The sequence below is a fragment of the Amorphotheca resinae genome, assembly GCF_003019875.1.
Source record: "Amorphotheca resinae ATCC 22711 unplaced genomic scaffold M430scaffold_1, whole genome shotgun sequence".
Classification (NCBI taxonomy): Eukaryota; Fungi; Ascomycota; class Leotiomycetes; order Helotiales; family Amorphothecaceae; genus Amorphotheca; species Amorphotheca resinae.
This window is the reverse complement of record NW_020194471.1, coordinates 2,140,783-2,164,487: the sequence shown is the minus strand read 5'-3', so window position 1 is coordinate 2,164,487 and position 23,705 is coordinate 2,140,783. Positions and strand designations below refer to the sequence as shown.

The window sequence follows — 23,705 nt, the reverse complement described above, 5'->3', positions numbered from 1 at the left end:
TACACGTATTTGTTCGGGACTTTTATTGGTTTTGCGTAGAAGGAAGTATCAGTACCAATCAGACTCATAGCAAACGCCCACGAAAACAAGCTCGAACCCCTCCCGTCTTCCCCCTAAACCCTCGACGTTGCAATTTTGAAAGTCGGAATTTGTACAGCGTGGACCACGACGAGCCTAGGCAGCGTGAGTCAGAAGAGTAAAACTCCGGTATTGTGTAGTGTTACATGCGAAATCGCCAAGTAAACTCGTAAAGCGGATGCAGAACGATGTGCTCCAGTGAGTGCAACGATAGGTTGCGATCCCACGACGAGGAGCCGGTAGCAAATGGAAAGTAGAGTTCATGAATTAATCGGCTCATCGATAATCGATGGTAAAATGCTGCAATGCTTGGTCGTACGTCGTAACCATCACCAATCAATCTCAACCATGCCAACTAGGCGGTGGACTCGACCGGGGCTGACTCTGTGACAGATTCCTACGATATCTGGTGAGTATACATTTGGTCAAATCACCGGTCATGACATACCTTTGCAGGTTCTTCAGCCGGTGGTGCGCTCGCATCTTCAACTTCGGGGGCATCCTTGGGCTCGGTAACTACTGGTGCCTCAACCTCCGGAGCTTTCTCTTCAGGCTTATCCTCGCTGGGTGATTCCTTGGCTCCATTTGTGCCATCTGCAGAGGGGGCAGGAGTGGCTTTAGCATCTTCTGACTCTGGCTTAGCTTCTTGAGTGTCCCCATTTGTTGTCGTCGGAGGAGCAGCAGCGCCCGGAATCTCCTGGTCTGTGGCAAGAATCTTGTTCCACTTGTCAAGTAGAGTCTGTGAACGTCCCTTGAAGTTATACACCTCCTCCTTTGGAATATTGCTGAGCTTCAGAATAGCCTTGAGCACCTTGTTAATCTTTGTGGCTCGAATGATGGAAACTTCCAGGTCCGCATAGTCTTCGAGTTTACCAACAAATTCGGACATCTGCTTCATATCCTCTTCCTTTGGCTCTTGGCCTCTGATCAAGAGACCTTTCTGGAGTTTGTGTCTCAAGAATAAAATTTCTTTCTAGGAAAGGATCAGTACCCGAAATTATATGCAATAGTGACGTTACCTACCTCTTTCTTGAGACGCTTCTGCTCGGGCGTGAGCTCAGGCTCCTTCGGGGCAACAGCCTCTTCTTGAAGCTTCTGAGCCTTTTTGGCCTTCGGCTTCGATGATTTGGCTGCAGATTGATCTTTTGGAGTCTTTGGGGTGGATGTAGTCTTTGGGGTGTTGTTTGTCAACTTTAGGATGGTTTTAGGCTTCTTTGCAGAATCGCCGCGTTGTGGAGTCTGTAAACTTGGATGAGCATCCTGCCAAAATACATAATCGGACGAAGTTTGACTTACAGCTGCATCATCCTCGGCCTTGCGCTTCTTGCCCTTCTTAGGTTTCTCACTGCTGGTTGCTTCTGCCTCGGCTTCCTCGGAATCTGGTTCAGCAGGAGCATCGGCCATGTCAACATCTCCATCCTCCTGCTCATCAACAGCGGCCTTCGATTGTCTCTTGGCCTTGCTTGCCTTCTTTGCAGCTTTGGCAGCCTCCTTGGCCTCAAGCTCAGCGGCGCGCTGCTCCATAAAATTCTTCAGGATCTGCTTGAAGTAGTCCAGATCGTGCTTCTCAGCGGCAAGAAGATGCGCAGCATGGAGATCCTTTCGCATGTTTGGCGCGACATTACCCACAGTATCGAGGTCCAGGTCGACGAGATCGGTATTAGGAACCCAGCCACTACAAAGATCTGAAGTCAGTATCGGTATGGTAGCTAGGCATTGACAGTACCCACAATTCATTGGTATAGAGATACATAACCGGGAATGTGCGGTCCTTGACCTTACTGCCACCATCTTCGTAGCCAGGGCGATAAGTCCCATCAGGTCTCGCAGCGGTAACTGGTCGTGATTTGATGAGGGTGTTGGGAAGCATTGACTCGTCACAGATAATTGTTGGCCATGGCGGGTATCCCTTCAATCTCACATAGAAGTAATCGCCTGGCTTAGCATCAATATGTGTCATCTTGGCCTTAGAGGCCTTCTTGTTGAGCTTCTTGTTCTTGTGTTCCGGGACACCGCCTGATTTGCGTCGGGCTTTCGATTTGTCTGCTGAAGCTGCTGTATCAACTCCAGCATCTGCAGAATCATCAGCAGCTGGAGCTGCATCATCTGGCTTTATGTCTTCCTTCATTTCGACATCCGCTTGGGCTGTTGCAGCTTTATCTTCAGGCGCGTCTTCTGGCGTAGGCTGTTTGTCGTTTGTAGTTTCGCGCTCCTTGGCTAAACGCGAGAAATTATGAATTAGCAAGGTGATAGAACGATAGAGCAAAAGGAAAAAGCAAACATACTCTCGCTATCCGGTACAGGCGCGTCCACCTCAGCCGTCGCGACTTCCTTTGCGGGCTCAGCAACCTCTTTGTTTTCTGCCCCATTAGTCGCTGCCGCATCCTTGGCCTGAGCTTCTTCCATATCTGGGCGCGCTGGTTGAGTCTCTGCAGTGTCTGCAGTAGGAGTTGCAACAACTGCTTGTGGGGGCGCTTCTTCCGACATCGTGTCGTCGCGAACAGGTGGCGGGCGAAGAGCGAGAGATTGGTAGTTGACGCGTCGGAAAGGGCGCGATGATCGCAATCAGATATGGACTTCGAGGTGCACTAATCGATGGCGATGTCTTGATGGTAGAGGTAGGATGATCTTGAGGAAGATGAGATGAGAGAAATTGATAGGAATCGATTCAGAAAATCATAGATCGCTCGCTTCGTCAACTGGATTTAGCGTGTCGAGCTACCGAGCCCCCCCGTTATTGTTGGACACAATATGAAGATGAACTCATCAATCACAACAGGGGACAATAGGAAGAGTATGTGATATTCACCAGCCCCATTGAGGGGGGTTTGGACGTGCGGATGAATGAGAAATGCGCGCAACGACCAAGGATTTGAAAGAAAGCACAATAGGAAACAGAAAAACGAGTCAATAGTGCGAGGAGAAGAATCGGTCACGCCCGGTGAGAAGGCCTTCTTCTGCCGCGACCAATCAATACCCACTTCAAGTCTTCTGCGCCTGGCTGTGGCATAGGCAACACAATCACCGATAGCCAAGCAAAGGAACCCAACAGAACGCGCCAGCCCTTGTGTCGCCCGGGCAAATCGGAAATGGAGGAATATGCTTTCACCAACTAAACTCGTCCTTCATTCCAGTCTATTATACAGCAGAGGTACCGATGAAAAGCGCCGACCATATTACTCTTCATCTTCCTCTTCATCCTCGTCCATGCCCTCAGCAACTGTAACTTTGAAGCTGGGATCTTGATCGACACCCACATAGCTGTCGCTCATCAAGAACAGTTTCAACTCGTGATCTCCAGGGGTCGGCACAGTGTATTCAAGTCGCACGTTCAATGACCTCGCTATCGTTATACGCTTGATCGCGAGCAGAGTCTTTGACTTCTCGTCACCCACAACCAACCACCAATTCTCCATCTTCTTGACGGGGTAGAAAGGCGCATGAACAGTGGTATCCACATCGGCTGACTCGTCTTCTTCGTCCACATCTCGCACTATCTTGACCTTGATGTATGCCGGAGCGCCAGCTGTAATGTCATCTGGGTCTTCCAACTCGAACTCAAGCTCAATGTTCGGGTACTTCGAATTCGTAAAATTTGCTGCCTGTGCAAGCTGAGTCTGAGATAACCCAAGACTCTTAACAAGGGCCGCATAGTTAGGATTCTCCGAAGGGTCCATGGCATCCATGAATTCAAAGATATCTGTGATACTAAAGAGGCAATCAAGATTAGTATATGTTTCTAGCTGAACCAAGGAGCAAACATACCCGGCTTCATTAGCAGCCTTGATAACCTCCGGTGTGAAGTGAGGAATCTGCTTGAGGGGACTGTCACGATCCCACATCGCCTGCACCACCATCTGTGACATCTCCATGGCGTTCATGGCATTTAGATGGCCATCGGAAGATAGAACGTCAACAGTAGCACTAAGCAAACTGAGCACTTTTGTCAAGATTATCTCTTGGTCTTTTGCCAGATCGATTGGTAACTGCATCCTAGAGAAATGAGCTTGAAGAAGAACGAATGCCTTGAAATGTGGAGAATCGTAGTTAGGCTGTGCCACCTTAACAGGAACCCTCTCATATATTCGGCGAAGGAGGCTGTCTTCATGCCTTCTGATTTGGATCGATTCAAATTCTGTCGCCGATGTCACGATCTCGAGGATACCCTTCAGTTTCGTCCTTTCATTCAGTGACAACAAGAATGTCTGCATAGTGATGTACGAAATATTGTAATACGCCGCAATCATAGCAGCATTCAAAGGTGTCACGGAGTCATCCTCTTCATCCAAGTCAATTATCTTGGACTCGGGATCAGCAAGGTCCTTCAAGGTTGTCTCGACAAGCTCTGATAGATGAGCACTCAGACCCTCATGGGATGTATCGGTCAAGTGGTAATAGGTTGGGTTTGCAAGAAGGCGTCGGTAGAAGTATGTAAACGTCATCCAACTGATTGCATCCTCGGCAGACTCGATCATTTTTGTGCTGATTTCAGATACAAACGCGTCGTGTAAGTACTGTTGAAGTTGGCTCTCAAGCGGCAGTGCTTCGTTCAAGAACTTTTTATAGTACTCTCGTTTGACAGCCGGTACCATTAAAACGCCTTTGCTGATTTTATCCTCCAAAGGGCGTGTGGCTTTTCCAAACATTTGAAGGACTTCGCTCAGCGGATAATCGACGTATCGATGCTCGGTCCCTTCGTAAAACTGGGTACCCATCACGATAACCAGATGTGCTTTGCAGTCTAACTCCCAACATACATCACGAGAAGCTACCATGACCTGAATTGCACCATTATCGTAAAGGTGCTTAACGATTCGCTTGTCACCGGAACTGAGGGCTTCGTGATAATATCCGATGCCATGGGAGATAGCTTCAGCTAGAGCTTCCTCACGGATTCGCTCAAGAAGAGGGCGCATTTGCTCGACATCGGCGTGTAAGAACCGGTCCTCATTATCGCTTGCTACGCAGGCCAGTAGTAAGTCGCGGGTGGTCGCTCGGGCCTGTTTTCTCGTTGGGACGAACACAAGAGCGGGCTTGTCGGGAGACATCTGGAGTATTGAGAGATAGGTGGGCTTTGCCATAGCAAGCATGAGAGAAGGGAAGTGGGGAATGGTAAATGATTGGATATGGAGTTCCAAAGGTACTGAACGAACATGGGGGCTGAAGTTGTAGATATTGTGCTTCTTTGCGTCAATCCATTCGCCGATATCCCTAGCATTGGAAAGCGAAACGCTCAGCCCAACGATCCGGAGGGAAGACTCAGTCTGACTACGGATATAGTGCATTCGAGAGACAACAATTTCGTACATAAAGCCAGTCTGGCCCCCGAGCATGTGAAGCTCATCCGCAATGAATAGCTGCACATTTTGGACATTTTTCCGGCGTTGCCATTGTCGCGATAAGACGTCCCATTGTGAAGGAGTTGCTAGGATCAGGTCGCCTCTGTCTAGGAGCTTCAGGTCTGCAGTTGTCTCGCCGGTCAATTTGACGATCGTTTTCCCGCCGCGGAGGTTTGAAAATCGTTGTTGCCAATCTTGAAGCCGTAAATCGATAAGTTCCTGGAACGGAGCAATATATACTGCACGACCAGCATCATGCTTTGACCAATGACGAAGCAAAGCAAACTCAGCGCATACAGTCTTGCCACTCCCAGTGGGGGCACCAATGAACACATTATCATCTGTTGAGTATAAGGAATTGAACGTCTGCGTCTGAATCTTATTAAAGCGCTCCCAATCAGGATACAGAGCCCTGAAATCATCTGTCTTTAAAGCGGCAACTGGTAGGGGTTGTAAATCCAGTAGCTGCGTATGCGGAGGAAACTTTTCGGGAAGAATGAGCTTTTGAAATGAAACTACTATTTTGGCTTCTGAATGCATCCATCTGTCCGATATCACCGAGACGAAGTAATTAGGTGGCATCGGCTCCGTGATTGGCACTGTGAATTCAACAATGTGCTCGTTGTTCTCCTCTTGAGCGAAGTCTTTTCGAAGGATGAACTGATCGTGAAAGAGTATATCCTCTCCATCACAGTCTTCAGCTATTATCCAGAAAGTCTCTGCAGTTCCATGGATGTCGTCGTCCCATTCGAAGTTTGGTGTTATTTTGAGCTCCACCCGGAGCATTGATCTTGTCATTGGTCGCACAATGGCCGCAACGTCCACTCTGGGGAACTTAGAAACTAAGTTGCAGACAGTTCTGCCAGCTTTCGGCAAGCCCAACAGCTCGCCCATACGTGGCGGATCGAGGTCAAAATAGTTGGCCCAGGGAACGTCGATTCTCTCCGCTTTCTGTATGATATCTCGCGAACAGCTTGCGAATTGGCGAAGGGGTGTCATAGTAGGCCACATTCTCTTCTCCGCCATTTTGCAAAGCTCCAACGCGGTCTTCGCAACTGAGGACCAGCCTTTCTTCAGTGTAATTTCAAAAATAGCCCGGAGGATACGTCCAGCAGATTGGGTAACGTACACCAGATCTGCCATGAGAGCCAAACCCTCCAGCTTAAGACGTGAGATGTAAGCTTGAAGGAGGACATTGATCTTCGCATGCGGCTCCTCGATACTTTCTTTGACAGGAATTGGTACACGACCCAACAATTTAGCAAGCTCCAATTTTTCGTCCTGACGCACGGGAATGTACTTGAACTCGTTGCTCAGAGCAAATATGCGGAAGAGCTCAATTGGAGTGATCGATGGTTGAATGTGATGATTGTAGGTCAACATGGAGCTATGCGTGATATAATAGTGAGAAGCAATGCGTCCGAGTTCTGTGGGTTGCAGTCTGCCAGTTTTCTTGTCATACTTTATGAGGTTGGACTTCTCTAGCACGACAGCAGCAGAGTGTATAAGGTCGACACGTTTCTGTTCCAAAGCGTTATCTTCTTCGTATTCTGCCCCGACACTATAGAGTCCTGGCGAACGTAACATCCGGACGAAGAGATATGTATAGCCAAGCCACTCGACTCCTTCATCTCTGCTGCGAACATTGCCCAGGACAATTTCCGCATTGAGGTTGTCCGCAAGTCGGCTGACGAACTGACTTTCGATTGGCAATTGTTGATTGAGGAGGGATAAGTAGTACTGCATTTCCGATTGGGTTGTAATGATAATGCCTTCTCCGTACGTGTCGTATTGGGGGCGACCAGCGCGACCGAGCATTTGCAAAACGTCTTGAGGGCTTAGTTCAACCCAGCTACCCTTCTCAGGAGAATAGACCTGTGTGCCCTTGATGATGACTGTATGAGCGGGCAGGTTAACACCCCAAGCCAAAGTAGCAGTACAAACGAGCACCTGAATCAGACCATCATTGAAAAGATCCTCGACTGAAGATCGATCGATTCTGTTCATCCCAGCATGATGAATGCCAAACCCATAAGGAAGCAAATCCTTCAAATCTCGGTCATTGACGGACTCTGCTTCAGTGTTAAGAGCTTCCCTGCTACCAGCATCACTCCTGAGAATTTGACCAATTGTTTCCATCTCCAGCGCTTTATCTCGAATATATCTGGCAGTCTTCGCCGTCTCCTTGCGCGAGTGTACAAAGATGATCATTTGATTGCGGTTAGTGCCCACGTGTTCAAGAACCTTGGTGTAAGTCACATCGTTCATGGTCTTCAACTGCTTAATGGCCTTCTTTTCAGTGATCCCAATGAATTCTTGACGGAGGGGGCAAGGTCGATATGATCCGTCAAAATGGAACATGCCCTTCGTTGGATCAACACGCAAGAAGCTGGCGACATCCCGATAGTTGGGAAGGGTAGCTGACAAGCCGACAAGACGGACAGGCTCTCCAGTTTGTTCCATTTTTCGAATTGTTCGACTGACAATACTTTCCAAGACTGGGCCACGGTCATCATGGAGAAGATGAATTTCGTCTATAATGATGAGCCGCACTAAGTTGGTATAACTCAAATCGGTTGCTTTTCTCGTTATGACATCCCATTTTTCAGGGGTTGTCACAATTATTTGCGTATCTGCGATCTGTTGCTTGGTAAGCTGTCGATCGCCAGTCAGTTCCGAGACTTGTATTCCATATTCTTTGAGCCTGTTACCGAAGTTTCCAACCTGCTCCTGGACAAGAGCCTTCAATGGGGCAATGTAGACAATCTTGAACGCATCGAGATTGATCTCTCCAGTCTCTGGATTGCGATTCTTGCCAATCTCACGGAGGATAGTCAACATGCCAACGTTCGTCTTGCCACTACCAGTTGGGGCACAAATCAGCATGTTACCGTCGTCGTTAAATGCTTGGGGGAAGCATTTAGACTGAATCTTATTAAGCTTCGTTGCTGAGCTGAAAGGTACTCGAGCCCATTCTGGCATTTCTGTGACAGGAATATCCCTATCACCAGGATCGCTTCTTTTTTTCGGAGCTGGTACGTGAATCTCTTCATAGCCCTTGAAGGTGCGCTTGGTTGATCCTTCTGGCAGTTTGACTTTGGGGTTAGTCATGAGATGATTTCCTTGGTCAAAAACCAGATTCTCAAGATTGATGAGCTTTTTTGGTTGCAAGCCTCCTACAAGCCCACCATCTCCAGGTTGCTCGGTCTTCGTAGTGCCATCGGTGAGAGCTGCTGGTACATCGATATCCATCTTGATTTCTAGCTTTCGCTTCTTCGAGCCATCGGCAGAGGGTGCCACTCCTCGTAATTCATCCAAGATCCATCGCAGGCCCTCCGATGCAATTTCTCGTTCCACGACTCCCCTAGCTTCCCCATCCTCCGCCCGAGCTAGTCGAGTGAGCCAGACAACCTTGTCTCGGTTTGCAACCAGTTTGTGAACGAGTTCGTGGTGTTCATAATCGAATAGCTCAGCGAGCTCGTTCTCGATTTCCCTCAGGGGCTTCTCCTCCCCACCTTCTTCTTCAGGAGCCCCTGATAATATGTGGAGCGCTTCTTGGGTTTTGACTTGTTGGATGTGTGCGTCCGAGTAGATTAAACCAATCTGTCTTTGCAGCCAGTATGCATCTATCTCCCTGGCCGGAATGAAACTTTTATCTTTGTCCTCGCCGCCAGCCCCGCCACCAGGGACAGAGTCTATTATCATAGCTTCCTCTTCAGGAAGACCTTCGGCCTCCTCGTCTCTTTCCTCTGCGGCACCACCAGCTGTTGCAACTTCCTCTGCGCCGGGGCGATCTTCTCTGTCATCAGCCTCGTCTTCAGACGATTCGTCGCGGACCTCGTCGACTATCCCACCACCATCTTCGTCTTCCGAGTTCTCGTCGAATACTACGGCGACACCTTGGCGATCGTCAATTTCTGCTCCGTCTTCTGCGCCATTCTCTCCATCTGCCATTACTTCATCTTCATCTTGCGCGTCGTAATCAGTGATCTTCTTGCCGAGGTTGACAAGCTCATTGAATTGCTTCGGGCTTAGGGTGGTTCCAAGTAAGTCGTCGATTTCTTTCTTCTTGTCGAAATCCTTCAAATCATCGTCTTTCAGGTACTCCAGCACAGCATCTGCGGCGCTCCTGACGATCTCATGCGACACGTCCCCCAGGTTATTAGCGACAGTCGTCAGTATCAAATCGTAGGTCGCGCGCGTCGCGGAGGTTCGGGGTCGATACACTATTCCTTCTACCAACGCGTCCGCTGCAGATAATATGCCACTTCCACGAAGTTGGGCAGGCTCGCCTCGCTTTCGTTTCAACTGTTCGCGCTCCAAGATATCCTGTCCCTCTGAAAGATTCCCTCTCTCGACACCTGTCAGTCCCGTGGCCTTCTTTTTTGGCACGTTATCGCGGCCGCTGCGCGATCCCATATCCTTGATGCTGAGCCGTCCTGCCAGTGACTCGGGGTCTCCAGTTACTTCATCGTTACGGCGAGTAACGAAACGACGGTCCGCCTGGAGGACCAGGTTGGACATCGCCGAGTACTTGTACTGCGAGACATCACGCTGTTGGTCCGCCATCTTTGCATGGACGATGGAGGAAGGAACTTGGACCTCTCACATTCGAGAACTTGGGGAATCAACACCAAAAGTTGAGGTCAGTTTGTTTACTAGCGTAGAACAAAATTTAGCGAGGGTGAGTTGTGGAGGTACAGTACTGTAAATACGCGCCGGGTACCTATCAAATTGATAAACAAATAGAGCTTCGACGACTTCTCAATATCACCCAACATGCAGGAATATAAAGACCTACCCGACTCCGTGCAGAAGACTCTCCATACTCTAGAGCCTTATATCAAACCAAGACAGGAGGTTGCACGCATCAGGCAAATTTTAGCAGCGCATCTGAGCTCTCACGTGAACTCGAAGAAAGGACACCCGATCTCCCTCCCGCTATCTCTAGTAGACACTTCTGCCGGTGTAGAAGCGACGGCAACTGGTGTTAGAGGTCTTCAGAAGGAGTATATTCGATGTCTTCGGGCAAATATCAAGGCCCGGAAAGAATTCGCTGAGGCCAGCAAAAAGCACCAATCCAATTTGACATCCGAAAGTCACCACCCAGGGGGAGCTACTCGAGACAACCCAGAACCGCTCAACGATCCTGGACCAGCGTTGGATTCCTTTATCGATGTTGTTAACTATCGGCGGAAACATGAGCGCCTACGCATCATTCAGGATTATGTGGATTTGGTGGCGCAGAAGCCCGCTGCTAGAGCCGACCGTCTTGACCCCGGAGTCGTACTGAAGGATATAGATGCTCTGCCCCAGGTTCCACTGGACATTATGGGCACTGCAGAAGCACGTCAAGCTTCAGAAAGAACGGACCTCCAGGGGTTAGTTGATCAACTTGAGAAAGCAGTTCTCCGGGCCAAGTTACTTCTCAAAAGGGAACAGAAGCTCCTTACAAAAATCAAAACCGACGACTCAGCACCTAAGAATCCATCTAGCAGTCATGGAGGTAGATTGCAAGCTCTTGGAACAACTCGAAATGAGCTGATTAACTGGGTGGAGACGGAACTGGCCAAGGCGGGAGATGGTACACCAGATTCAGGAGACGGCAGCGATTCTAAACTCCTAGAAATGGGGGAGGGATTTATCGACAGTGAACTTATCTCGATTCAAAGACAATATAGCCGGTATTCTAAAGCTAGGCAAGCATTGATCCTCGCAGCAACCGGGAGATTGGATCAACCATCTCCGATAACGACTGGTAACGATGAGGACGAGTCTATGGAAAATGAGACAGCTACCGGGTCGGACGTGATGAACCACACCATGCATTCCTATTTGGTAGAATTGATGTCTATTTCCAATGAGCAAAAGTCGATCATACAGCAGAAGTCTCATCTCACTATCAGTCTGGCAAAGCATCTCAAAAAGGCCGGTCAAGACCTAGACCGCTTGTCCGAGGAAAGCCATTTGCTACCAGCGCACCCAAGCACGAGCGTTGCTGTACGTGGAAGCGGTTTAGAAAGTCAGCCCTCGTTCGAACATGAGGTATCGAGTCACGAGAAGCCTGATTCTTCTCGTAGAGCTCGAGCATGGGTCTTCGCTGCAGATTCCTCTAGGGCAGCTACAAGGGATGCTATTCAGGAGAAGATTGAGGATGGTAGGATGGAAGTTCTGGACGCTCAACAGACTTTACTGGAGCTGCAGCGCCTCCTTGGGGAGGGCAATGATCGTGAGACTGAAGCCAACGGCAAAACGGCAAGGAATATAGACAGTGAAGATATCTGGTCTGCCATAGCTGGTAATCTGGGCGTCATCAAGAGGGACAAGTTGGATTCTACGTAGTTTTGCGATGCTCTGTACGGTATGAAATCATGAAGTAATGTAAATCATGATACCCCTTTTCGAGGATTGAGGACCACCAAAGACACAGCGAGGGGTAGAGATAGCGACAAGGAAGGATGCTGTGGATACTTGACACATAGACATGGAAGCAGAAGCAAGTAATACACATGAACTTACATAGGTATGGAATGCCGAGATAGTTCTCCCTTTGAGTCAATCTGGATATCTACTAAGACGGCGACCTCGATATCAGCCAAGGAATGCATACCAGATAATGAACTCAGAAGCTTTCCGAGGGGCTGACCTGGTGCATTGTGGTCATTAGCAGCCTTGGCTGGGCACCCATACATGGGAAAATCGAGTGATACATCCTTTCACCAACTGCGTGATAATTCATGATAATAATTTATGCCTCATCTTGGATCAAAGGCTTAGGCTACCTGCCTGGTGACTGAGGTCTTTTGGGTATAGTGCGGATGCCGATGCTCAAGGGAAATAGATAATCGATTTGCAGATGAAAACCCGCCAATTCTAAGATGATTTCATGTTCCAAACTCAGAGCCGCTCCAAGACTTTTCGTAAACATTTGATACAGTTTAATCATCTGAAATCCAGGTGACTGAACCTGGCCAGGCGTCTATAAAATATTGGTCGACAGCACTTGCAAGATCCAAGGCAGCTCTCGGAATCTCGACTTCCACATCACTAGAAGTTTCATCAGTCTCACTAAAATATTTCGTGATCATGGAGTCAATCCTTCGAGAATATACAACACAAATTCTACACAGTGACTCTTAACATTTTGTATGCAGAAACGAAATCAGGCGCGAATACATGGATGCCTTAGGTTTTGACTGTCCGTTAAACCCCCCCCCCCCCCCCCACCCTCCCCTCTTTCCCCCCTCCTTTTCCCCCCACCAAGATAACCTCAACAAGCATGAATCCTAACTGATGAACATGGCGATATACTGGTGTTTCGGGGAATAATTTGAAGGTGCAACGCCAATATCATACTACGAACTCCGTCAATCCGGCCTTCCTGCCTAATATGGCGAGCACTCAGAATGCAGTCCACGGCGATCTGCCAACCGAAATTCTACAAGCTCTTTCAGTGAAAGAGCCATTACTGTCATCGGAGGCTTTCCCTTCACAAAAGTCGGCGGATGTCAAGAGTGCATTAGATCGACTGGGCTCCCGTTCTATGATCACATATGAAACGATCGACCGAGAAGAAGCTGTATTGGAGCCCGAGGCGCTAGAAATTGCTGCCAATGGAAGTCATGAAGCGCGAGTGTTCGAGGCGCTGCGAAAGGCCATGGATGGGCTCACAATTGCAGAGCTGGAAGCTGCTGTTGGAGACAAGAACGTTGCGAAGCTGGGCCAGGGGAAGGCTTTCAAATCAAAATGGATAGCCAAGGGCAAGGAGGGCCGGCTTGTAGCATCTGTGAGTTGCGATACCCAAGCTCAGGAATCAGTGCTCCGATTAATGGTTACAGACGGATTCAATACAAGATATCACACGAGAACAACTTTTGGTTATCCAAAAGACACATACCCACCCAGATCCCAACGTCATTAAAGATCTGAAGAAACGAAAGCTGGTCAAGATGCAAAAGGTCATAAGTTTCAAAATACAGAAGGGCCCTAAGTTCGCTCTGGAAATCGTCAAAGAAGAGACAGACTTGACACCGGAGATGCTCGAGTCGTATGTTGCAAGATCCCATAAGCCAAATTGATGCTAATTGTTACAGTGGTGCGTGGAAGACAGCCACCTTCAAGAAATACAACTTCAAGTCGCTCGGTGTAGATCAGCACGCAGGAGCTTTACACCCACTGAACAAGGTTCGGCACGAGTTCCGCCAAATCTTCTTCGAAATGGGTTTTGAGGAGATGCCTACCAACCGCTTTGTCGAGACTGGTTTCTGGAACTTTGATGCTCTTTTTGTCCCGCAACAACATCCCGCTCGTGACTTGCAAGACACCTTCTACATTTCAGATCCTAAGACTGCGGACAAGCCTCATGCCGAATCAGAAGATGACAAGGCCGATTATGAAACCTACTGGAAAAATGTACGGGACGTACATCAGGAGGGTAAGTATGGATCAATTGGCTACCGGTACCCGTGGGCTGAAGACGAGTCCCTACGGTTGGTACTTCGAACGCACACGACAGCCATCTCATCAGCAATGCTTTATAAACTCGCCCAACTAAAAGGCCCTGATGGCAAGCCACCTCCAGCTCGATACTTCTCAATTGACCGTGTTTTCCGTAATGAGACTGTCGATGCAACACATCTTGCGGAGTTCCATCAAGTTGAGGGCGTCATTGCAGATTACGGATTATCACTTGGTGGACTGATGGAGTTCATGGAGATCTTCTTTAACAAGATGGGAATCCATGACTTGCGTTTCAAGCCTGCATATAACCCGTACACCGAGCCAAGTATGGAGATTTTCAGCTACCACAAGGGATTGAACAAACTTGTCGAGATTGGAAACAGCGGTATGTTCAGACCAGAGATGCTGGAGGCCATGGGACTGCCCAAGGATTTGCGTGTTTTTGGATGGGGATTGAGTTTGGAGCGCCCAACTATGATCAAGTACAAGGTAAGCATCACTGCGAAGAGCCCTGAGACGTGACTGACTGTTCATTAGGTGAACAACATCCGAGAATTGCTAGGGCACAAGGTAGATCTGTCTTTCATCGAGAGGAACCCAGCTGTCAGACTAGAAAAAGAATAGATCGGGCTATTAAGAGCAGAAAGTACAAAGTACAAAGCATCGGACGTGACGTCTTATCTTCTAGTTCTTGCACGTGATCAAACCCCCTGATAGCCGATTTCGGTCACTCGGTACAGGTACAAAGTGGCAAAGCAACGGGACGATTTCTCTGCGAAGGTCGATTGTCATGTTCACGCAGGGGGGTATTGAAGAGGCATTGGCAGGACTCTAGAAGTAGAAGTAGACACCCTTCGAATGGCATTAGGTAGTAGCACAGGACATTGACACCGAAGACAGGAATGCGAAGGGATTGCCCTCTCTTATAGGCATCCCAGCATATTGGTCGTGCCCCTTGACCTGATGTAATTGGACGGCTGATCTGTATATTCACAAGGTCTTTCAATCGGCTTTTTACAGAGTAAGTTATCCACCATAAGGGATCATTGAACTCGTAACCCTGCTCGCCATGTGCAGAAGTAAAAGGTTCGCGAGGCTCGCAAGGTTAGCTGTCGTTTCGTTGCGAGGCGCCTGGCGTTGGGGTCTTCAACAAGATTTTCCCGTTTTCCCGTTTTCCTGATTTCCTGATTTCCTGTGTTGTGACTGGTAAAAAAGAAAAAGCGGCAAGGGTTAAAGACCGGGGCGGGGCCTGGACAGTAGCGCCAAAATTGTTTGAATCATTATTTTTCTCGCAGCGAGGAGTCACAAAAGCATTTCCTTCTTCTACCATCTGTAACCCAATTCTCAATTGCTTCGATACCACTGCTCTTTCTTCCTCATTGATCATGTTGAGGGACTTTGAGCCTTCGAAACTCCAGGAATAAAACTTTCCTGTCACCCTCTTATCCTACACGAACCGTTATCAGAAGCTATTTACACACCTAGCTTCTTCACCGCGAAGAAATAAATATTTGGCGGAAATCTCTGACGATCTTCCCTCAACGTCCGCACAACGACGAAATTCGACAGTCGCTGAGCACTTCAGACAGCCCGAAGGGGTCTCAGAGGCTCAGTTGAATGTCTACCTCGTTGTCTTCTGCAATGGCCTCCTCGAGCCGCATCGCAGGCCGGACATGCTCTCTCTTCCGCCAAGTTCGAGCGCCAGCTAATCCCGCCCGGAGCTTCACAACTCGAGCGACGGCGAGATGTCTTCAGCCTAGAAGCCAAGCGCCAGCTAGCAAGAACGCCAGACATGTGCGGCTTTTCTCCAGCTCGGCAGCCCGCAGGGACCTGTCGGAAAATGCCCCCAGTGCGAAGGCGTACCTCGAGAGCGGAGTTCTCAAGGGAGCTGCAAACCCCGTCGATGTCAAGAAGGTCTTGGTCATTGGAAGTGGTGGTTTGGCCATTGGTCAAGCAGGAGAGTTCGATTATTCAGGTCAGTACTTTTTACCTTCCCTCCTTGCGAAAATGAGTCACATAGAGCAACATTTCTTCACACAAGCAATGTTGATCGAGACCCAATTGGAGTTCAGTCTTATATGAACATGATACTAATTCGTCTGTTGCACAGGGTCTCAAGCTTTGAAGGCGTTGAAAGAGGCCGGCGTGGCCTCCGTCCTCGTCAACCCGAACATCGCAACCATCCAGACCGCCCACGTCCTTGCCGATGAAGTCTATTACCTGCCCGTTACTCCAGAATACGTGACATATGTCATCGAGCGAGAGAGACCAGATGGTATTTTCCTTACCTTTGGTGGTCAAACTGCCCTGAACCTTGGTGTCCAAATGGAGCGAATGGGAATCTTCGAGCGTTACGGTGTCAAGGTCTTGGGCACAAGCATCAAGACCCTCGAGACCAGTGAGGATAGAGATCTCTTCGCCAAGGCTCTTGGTGAGATCAATATCCCAATTGCTCAATCAATCGCTGTCAGCACCGTGGACGAAGCGTTGGAGGCAGCGCGGGGAATCGGATATCCTATCATCGTTCGCGCTGCTTATGCCCTTGGTGGTCTTGGATCCGGGTTTGCGAACAATGAGGAGGAGCTCCGGAATTTGTCCGCAAGATCCCTTACTCTGTCTCCTCAAATCTTGGTTGAGAAATCTCTTAAAGGCTGGAAAGAAGTTGAATATGAAGTCGTCCGTGATGCAAGCAACAACTGCATCACTGTCTGCAACATGGAGAACTTCGACCCTCTTGGTATTCACACCGGTGATTCGATCGTCGTGGCACCTAGTCAAACTCTGAGCGACGAGGAATATCACATGCTCCGTTCTGCTGCCATCAAAATCGTCCGACACCTGGGTGTAGTGGGCGAGTGTAACGTTCAATACGCACTGCAACCTGACGGACTTGACTACCGTGTCATCGAAGTCAACGCTCGTCTCTCCCGTTCCTCTGCTCTTGCTTCCAAAGCGACTGGATATCCCCTTGCGTATACTGCGGCAAAAATCGGACTCGGCCATACTCTACCTGAATTACCCAACGCTGTTACCAAAACCACCACTGCAAACTTCGAGCCATCGCTGGATTACATCGTGACCAAAATCCCACGATGGGACTTGTCTAAGTTTCAGCATGTTAAGCGTGACATCGGTAGTGCTATGAAGTCTGTTGGAGAAGTCATGGCCATTGGTAGAACTTTCGAAGAATCAATCCAGAAGGCTATCCGACAGGTTGATCCCCGGTATGTTGGTTTCCAAGGTGACAAATTCGATGACCTCGACTACGAACTCGCGAACCCCTCTGACCGCCGATGGCTTGCCGTTGGCCAGGCCATGCTGCATGAGAACTACTCTGTCGAACGTGTCCATGAGCTGTCCAAGATTGACAAATGGTTCTTGTACAAGCTTCAGAACATTGTCGACTGCACCCGCGAGCTCGAGGAAATCGGAAGTCTGTACGGTTTAAAGAAGGAAATTATCATGAAGGCAAAGAAGCTCGGTTTCTCTGACAAACAGATCGCAATGGCCGTAGGAAGCACTGAAGATGAAGTCAGAGCTCGCCGAAAGAACTTTGGTATCACGCCATTTGTTAAGAAGATCGATACTCTTGCCGCTGAATTCCCTGCCGACACCAACTACCTGTACACCACCTACAACGCAACTTCTCACGATGTTTCCTTTGATGACCACGGAATCATTATCCTTGGAAGCGGTGTCTACAGAATTGGTAGCTCTGTTGAATTCGATTGGTGTGCTGTCAGTGCAACTCTTGCTCTGAAAGATATGGGCAAGAAGACCGTCATGATCAATGTAAGTTAGAACTTTTCTTCTATTTTTCGACTAGATGCGCCTGCCCTCTGGACTTCTGGACTCGAAACCTTTACTGTCAGCAATCCCTTACTTTCGCTAACTTTCCCCAGTACAACCCCGAGACCTACTCCACGGACTTTGATACCGCTGATAAGCTCTACTTCGAGGAGTTGAGCTACGAACGTGTCATGGATATCTACGAACTGGAAGCTGCTAGCGGTGTTGTCGTTTCTGTCGGCGGTCAACTACCCCAGAACATCGCCCTACGTCTCCAAGAGAGTGGCCACGCAAAGATCCTTGGTACTGACCCGAAAGACATCGACAAGGCAGAAGACAGACAAAAGTTCTCCGAGATCTTGGACAGCATCGGTATCGATCAGCCCGCCTGGAAGGAACTCACTTCAGTGGCCGATGCTGAAGCTTTCGCCGAAGAAGTCAGCTATCCTGTTCTTGTCCGACCTAGCTATGTTCTCTCTGGTGCTGCCATGACTGTCATTCGCAGCAAGGATGAATTGAAAGAAAAGCTCGAGGCGGCCAGCAATGTGTCACCTGATCATCCTGTTGTTATCTCCAAGTTCATTGAAGGTGCACAAGAAATTGACGTTGATGCTGTGGGATCTAACGGCAAACTCATTATCCATGCCATCAGTGAACACGTCGAGCAAGCTGGTGTTCACTCTGGTGATGCAACACTTGTCCTTCCTCCTGCATCTCTCGACCAAACTACTATGGACCGCGTCAAGGAAATTGCTAGCAAGGTTGCCAAAGCCTGGAACATTACCGGACCTTTCAATATGCAGATCATCAAAGCCGAAGATCCAAATGGAGGTCTTCCTCAATTGAAGGTCATTGAGTGTAACTTGCGTGCATCCCGGTCATTCCCATTCGTCAGCAAAGTCCTTGGTCTCAACTTCATCGACGTCGCAACCAAAGCTCTCGTTGGCAGAGATGTCCCTGAACCAACTGATCTCATGGCCGTCAAGCGCGACTACCTTGCAACCAAAGTACCACAATTCTCCTGGACTCGTCTCGCTGGTGCTGACCCCTTCTTGGGTGTCGAAATGTCCAGCACTGGTGAACTTGCCTGCTTCGGTAAGGATCTTGTGGAAGCTTACTGGACTTCTCTCCAATCGACCATGAACTTCCGCATGCCAGAACCAGGGGAGGGTCTTCTCTTTGGTGGAGACATCACCAAGCCTGTTCTTGCCCGCATTGTTGACTACCTTGCTCCGCTTGGCTACAAGCTCTATGCCGCTGAGAAGGAAGTCAAGGATTTCCTTGAAAAGACCACCAAGAATGACGTTAGCGTTCAAGTCATCGAGTTCCCTAAGGAAGACAAGCGAGCTTTGAGGGAGGTTTTCCAGAAGAACGATATTCGTGGAGTCTTCAACTTGGCCCTGACTAGAGGAAAGACTGTTCTGGATGTTGATTACGTTATGCGCAGAAATGCGGTGGACTTCGGCGTGCCGTTGTTCATGGAGCCCAAGGTAAGAATATCTCCAACAACCCACATTTTCGGCACATACTAATTACTCCCTAGACTGCTGAGCTCTTCGCGCAATGTATGAGCGAGAAGCTTCCACGGAAGGAGGGTATCCCACCGGAGGTCCGCAGGTGGTCTGATTTCATCGGTGGCAAGCCATTGTAGATATGTTCATTTGGCATCGTCTGCGACGTAGTTATGGCGTTTCGTTGGATTCGGATTATTTCTGGAGCCGCGTAGAGGCAAGATGGTTGATATCAGTATCGTACGAATGGAAAAGTGCTTTTAAGTCACATTTTACCACACACTCTCTCACTTACGTTCACACATCACCTGAGACCCAAAATTGTTCTGATGCATGCATTCATTGATTGATTGTACCTCTCCGCTCCTGATTTATGCTCCAATGCAATGCTCGCCCATTCCATGCATTTTCTACGCCTTGAATGCATCGTGAAACCACAGCCCATATGACTCGGCCAGCCCCAACCTATCCATTCTATCAAGGTATTTCGGCAACCGTCCGGTGTCATCTATCATGAAATGGTGTCTTGGAAAGTCCTACATCATCGACGCATAGACGCTGGTTCCGTAGAACTGTTTGCTGAATTACTCTAGCCTGACCCGACCAACCTTCTTAGTTATATGTTCGGTGCTGCTGCCATCACCAGAATCCGGCGATGGCCTTTTGGGGGGTCGCTCACCAGTCGATTGCAATATTGCAAGTAAGGTTGCCCAGCCATTGGTTTCTAGTAATGCATAGCCGTCCGCCAAGTCGTGTTGTGTGGCAACCTTACAGAGAAGCCTTTCTTCGTCCTGCGTTAAGTTAGCAATGAAAGGGATACAAAGAGCTCGAATTTGCGTCAACTTACTTTGTTGAAGAAATTGAAGCCATGGAGGAAGCAGAGAAGGTGGAAGTCAGAGAGGGCTAAGATGCCTTCACTTGACCTTTTGAGTGCGCCACTACTATCAATTCCTAGGCGTTCTCCTACTTTCTGCAGTTCTTGTGTCTGTCCGATGTACTCGCGGTTCTCGATTGGGAAACCAGGTGGTTTGGCCATAAACATTGGCTTCGGGTCGGAAGGGAATCCGTGCGTTAACGTGACTAGTAAATATTCGACTGGGAATGAAGGTTTAGCATTCTCCTGCACCTGTGCACCGTACTCGTTGATCTTGCGATAGAAGACCTCGGGTATGTATCTTGTGCGACTTGGCTGTCCATCATCATCCTCGCCGCGAACGATCATGACCCCTGGATCGGCGGATGGTTCGACTATGTCTGCTCTGACCATCTCAACTGCTGAATTTGATACTTGATAGGCGGAAATGGACACCTGACCGGATTCGTCCCCAGATATCACACAGGTGACAAAATTCGACCCAAATCTTCCTGTATCGCTCCATTTTGTGGGCTTAGGATGCTGTGCTTGGAGTCGGGCAGCGAAAGCAATCTCAAGAGAAGAGAGATAGTACGAGTCGATATGCCGCTTACAGACAACAGAACCATCGCCTGCGCCAGCATCTAGTAAATCTGTCCAGATGACACCGACTTTCTCCAAGCCACATAATCTTGCCACTTCATCGACGTCTTTCTCGTTTTCCCACTCATTCAGCGTAATGCCATCAACCTCATCGATCTGTGGGGGCTCGTATATAGCCTCTACCACAGCCTTGATACCCAGTGGGACCTCCGTATATTCGGTGTACCGCCCGTAAAGGTATCCTAGTCGTTGTGCTCCGGACACCCGCCAGAAATCAAGCAAATTGTTTATAATACTCGCATCCGCAAATTCGACATGATCTACCATTCGGAAGGACTGAGGCTGTAGAGTTATGGCGCTGGGCTGGCATTTTGTGCAGATGCCTTCAGGCCACTGCGGATGTCCGGACGGGCAATCTCTCTTTACGCGATAGTACGGTTCTGTGAGAGGGGGCATAAAGGAGCTTCCAAGCTCAGGCTTGTTGGTCGCGGAGTTGATCTTTCTGAGGTAAGAGTGGAAGGAGAGGTTTTTGATCTTCCGGTCGGCCAAATATTTAGCATCGAAAGGTTCCAGAGGCATACAATAGTCACACATTCCTTTCTCCCCATGTCGACACATCTTGGGGTCGCGTTTCCGCGGTATCTTTCCATCCTGCTTGTCTAACCGGTCATCTAGCGCAGATTGTTTGACTACCTCCCAAGGGTTCTTGATCTTTTCAGAAGGAGAGGAAATCGGTGGTGGGTCTATAGGGAGGTCTTCGTTAGGCAGGATGGCAGCTCCATTCAGGCGATTCGTAGACGATAATGGATGGGATGCGGTTGTAGCGCCATTCGAGTCGCCATTCGAGAGAGCGTCTCGTGTCTTGTAGTTGATGAAGACAATATCACCATGTCTGTAGAGCAAATTAGATCGGGCAGAGAGGTTTTGGGAGTTCTCGCACTTACTGCATGCCAATTCGTGAGACCTCAAAATTGGCGATGTCCTTGAGGAGCTTGGTCTCGCCGCCCGCTGGGCGGTTGGACAGAGTGAGTGTGTTGTAGTCGACAGTGTCCGGCAGTACTTCTGATAACTGCAACCAGTCAGTACGGATCGTTGAACAGGAGCACTATGGTGAAATACCTTCTCGCCCAGTTTACGAAAGGTGTCAGAGGGCTCTACTGGTATCCTAAAGGTCCCATCGGGCCCTCGAAATCTGAGCAGCATGGCTTCTGCAGGTATTGAAATATTGCGAGGAGATATTGAACCAGACCTGAGATGGATTCAACTCAAAGATATGTTGTCGTTGCAGCTGTAGTGGTAGAAGAGTAAGCCCACCGGAGGGCTAAATAGAGAGAAATGGAGGAAATGGAGGAAAGGGAGGAAGGTCAGAGAAAGCTGTGGAGGTGGGATAGCTCTTCGAGTCCAGGGACCGATTCGCGTGGAGCTGTCGTTGCGTGATGTCAGCCTGAGCGGTGGGCGAATAGACTTTCGGGGGTGTGGATCGAGTGCAGAGGAAAGGCTGCGCATTTTATTGTTATTGTCGACCTGGCCTCACAGGACAACTCGTCTTCCACGACACAGCGAACCACGACGATATTCGACTACTCAAGTTCGCTCCTTATTCACACTCTTGGTTTAAACGGCAATTGGAGCCTTTCTCGTACTCCGCGTCTCATAACTACAGAAGTTTCTGGGGACCAATTACCCTACCACGATGTTCAACATCGATTGGTGGTCTTTGGGCCTCCCCCTTGCCTACGTCTCTGTTCTATTAGGCTCCCTAATTATATTCTCTTCGTTGTATCGGAAGCGGAAAGCAGGTCAGTGGAAAGTGTTGTCGGTCCATGCGCATATACTGATTCCTCGTAGCTGCTTCTGCGACTCTTGCGCCGTGGTTCCCACCCCATCTACAACGAAACATTTACCTTTCTCTACTACATCTTGAGCCGGAGGAAGGGAAAGAGAAGGCTCCCACGGTGCCCGAGAGCGTTTTACGTGCTGCGCTATTACGTAGAGCCGTAGAGGATATTCACAGGATAATTCAAGTCAGAAGTGCAAAGCAGGCATGCAGTACTCTATTACAACGTGGCAGCGTTGGCGATGACCTTTGGCAACGCTTCCTCAGGGCTGAGAAGGAAATGGAAGAAGAGCTTCGAGATGTGGTGATGGAGGTGAGTACGCGCAGTTCGAATTCGAACCTACTGGGCTGACGACATATAGGCAAATGCACTGTCACCAAACTGGGGCCAAACTATTTTCCAATCTGCAAATGAAATCGCCGCAAATACCGTATTCCGCAAACGGTTAGATGAGATCCAAGCTCAAACAACAGCAGAGAAGGAGTGGTGGGAGAAGAAACGAGCCTCCATAAAGTCAGACTTCATGAAGGAGCTAGACGGAGAGTCCACAACACCCGCCAAATCTTCCGCAAATAAAACTGGGAGTGATGAGGATGCTATCTTGGTTGAGAGTGGCGGGCCTGCTGTTACAGATAAGGGAACCATGAAGAAGAAGAAGGGCAAAAAATAGGGGCCGAGTCGAGGCTTTGTTACGATCAGTTGTAAAACGCATGTCCAGTTGGCTGGCTCTCAGAGGTGGTGCATATTGGCGTTATTGGTGTATATGGGGTATTGCATTCTAGGAATACTTGCTCGTAAGGCTGAATCTCATTTCTCAAGCTTCTCCTGCTCAAGACGAGAGCGGCAAATTAAACGGCAAATTCGTGAGTTGTTTTCATTGAGTATGCGATGCTGCTCTTGGTTTATATCTACTGTCTGCCCGTATCAAAGTCAGCAGCTCCTGAAGTTTTGGCACTCATCAACGGGTTAAGTTCTCCCCAATTCAAGTTTAATATGGACAATTCGGTCTACACGCATACCAAGTGGGCTCCTAAAGTGTACCGGTGGATGGCTTTAAAGGTCCGTGGTTTTCCAAGCTCCAGCGTGATGGGGGGAAATAGTAGTATGGTACGTGTCCGATGTCTTTCTGATGTTAATCATAGTGGAGAGTGAAGAGCAATCTAGCTGCTTTTGCGGCTTACTTCTGAACTGCGAACTACTTCGCAGTGCCATTATATTGGGGGCCAAACCTCTT

The 23,705-nt window shown here is 48.9% G+C and overlaps 7 protein-coding genes across 7 annotated transcripts; 4 read left to right on the top strand and 3 right to left on the bottom strand.

Moving 5' to 3' along the window:
• Positions 1-2: 2 nt before the first annotated feature.
• M430DRAFT_38531 (hypothetical protein) lies at positions 3-2,955 on the bottom strand. The gene is made up of 6 exons (XM_024867253.1): positions 2,364-2,955; positions 1,809-2,295; positions 1,375-1,753; positions 1,102-1,317; positions 527-1,051; positions 3-475 (listed from the first exon to the last, which is right to left on the bottom strand). The coding sequence occupies exons 1-6, from the start codon at positions 2,563-2,565 to the stop codon at positions 434-436; spliced, it is 1,851 nt and encodes a 616-aa protein (XP_024725320.1). The 5' UTR covers positions 2,566-2,955; the 3' UTR covers positions 3-433.
• Positions 2,956-3,254: 299 nt separating this feature from the next.
• Positions 3,255-9,986, bottom strand: M430DRAFT_15056 (hypothetical protein; the record flags this gene model as incomplete). Its single annotated transcript, XM_024863175.1, has 2 exons — positions 3,255-3,786; positions 3,844-9,986. The coding sequence occupies 2 exons, from the start codon at positions 9,984-9,986 to the stop codon at positions 3,255-3,257; spliced, it is 6,675 nt and encodes a 2,224-aa protein (XP_024725319.1).
• A 189-nt stretch (positions 9,987-10,175) lies between these two features.
• Positions 10,176-11,888, top strand: M430DRAFT_32382 (hypothetical protein). Its single transcript, XM_024866158.1, has one exon. It carries the CDS (start codon positions 10,197-10,199, stop codon positions 11,757-11,759), a length of 1,563 nt encoding a protein of 520 aa, XP_024725318.1. The 5' UTR covers positions 10,176-10,196; the 3' UTR covers positions 11,760-11,888.
• Positions 11,889-12,772: 884 nt separating this feature from the next.
• Positions 12,773-14,399, top strand: M430DRAFT_131684 (hypothetical protein; the record flags this gene model as incomplete). The annotated part of the gene is made up of 3 exons (XM_024862204.1): positions 12,773-13,203; positions 13,256-13,464; positions 13,511-14,399. Exons 1-3 carry the CDS (start codon positions 12,808-12,810, stop codon positions 14,397-14,399), a joined length of 1,494 nt encoding a protein of 497 aa, XP_024725317.1. The 5' UTR covers positions 12,773-12,807.
• Positions 14,400-15,205: 806 nt separating this feature from the next.
• On the top strand, positions 15,206-19,317 carry M430DRAFT_38527 (hypothetical protein; the record flags this gene model as incomplete). The annotated part of the gene is made up of 4 exons (XM_024867252.1): positions 15,206-15,852; positions 15,988-17,669; positions 17,780-19,156; positions 19,210-19,317. The coding sequence occupies exons 1-4, from the start codon at positions 15,495-15,497 to the stop codon at positions 19,315-19,317; spliced, it is 3,525 nt and encodes a 1,174-aa protein (XP_024725316.1). The 5' UTR covers positions 15,206-15,494.
• Positions 19,318-19,500: 183 nt separating this feature from the next.
• On the bottom strand, positions 19,501-22,020 carry M430DRAFT_112925 (hypothetical protein). The gene is made up of 4 exons (XM_024861495.1): positions 21,753-22,020; positions 21,578-21,702; positions 20,025-21,525; positions 19,501-19,968 (listed from the first exon to the last, which is right to left on the bottom strand). The coding sequence occupies exons 1-4, from the start codon at positions 21,834-21,836 to the stop codon at positions 19,762-19,764; spliced, it is 1,917 nt and encodes a 638-aa protein (XP_024725315.1). The 5' UTR covers positions 21,837-22,020; the 3' UTR covers positions 19,501-19,761.
• A 306-nt stretch (positions 22,021-22,326) lies between these two features.
• M430DRAFT_46853 (hypothetical protein) lies at positions 22,327-23,141 on the top strand (the record flags this gene model as incomplete). The annotated part of the gene is made up of 3 exons (XM_024867881.1): positions 22,327-22,432; positions 22,482-22,783; positions 22,833-23,141. The coding sequence occupies 3 exons, from the start codon at positions 22,327-22,329 to the stop codon at positions 23,139-23,141; spliced, it is 717 nt and encodes a 238-aa protein (XP_024725314.1).
• Positions 23,142-23,705: the final 564 nt, after the last annotated feature.

Excerpts from the sequence above, each read along its gene's own strand:
- M430DRAFT_32382 (XM_024866158.1), top strand. The coding sequence starts at position 10,197 with ATGCAGGAATATAAAGACCTACCCGACTCCGTGCAGAAGACTCTCCAT.
- M430DRAFT_38531 (XM_024867253.1), bottom strand. The coding sequence starts at position 2,565 with ATGTCGGAAGAAGCGCCCCCACAAGCAGTTGTTGCAACTCCTACTGCA. Across the intron at positions 1,052-1,101 it reads AGAAGCGTCTCAAGAAAGAG|AAAGAAATTTTATTCTTGAG; the intron begins GTAGGTAACGTC and ends ATCCTTTCCTAG. Across the intron at positions 476-526 it reads CGGCTGAAGAACCTGCAAAG|GAATCTGTCACAGAGTCAGC; the intron begins GTATGTCATGAC and ends CAGATATCGTAG.
- M430DRAFT_112925 (XM_024861495.1), bottom strand. The coding sequence starts at position 21,836 with ATGCTGCTCAGATTTCGAGGGCCCGATGGGACCTTTAGGATACCAGTA. Across the intron at positions 21,703-21,752 it reads TTCGTAAACTGGGCGAGAAG|TTATCAGAAGTACTGCCGGA; the intron begins GTATTTCACCAT and ends GACTGGTTGCAG. Across the intron at positions 19,969-20,024 it reads GCTTCAATTTCTTCAACAAA|GACGAAGAAAGGCTTCTCTG; the intron begins GTAAGTTGACGC and ends AACTTAACGCAG.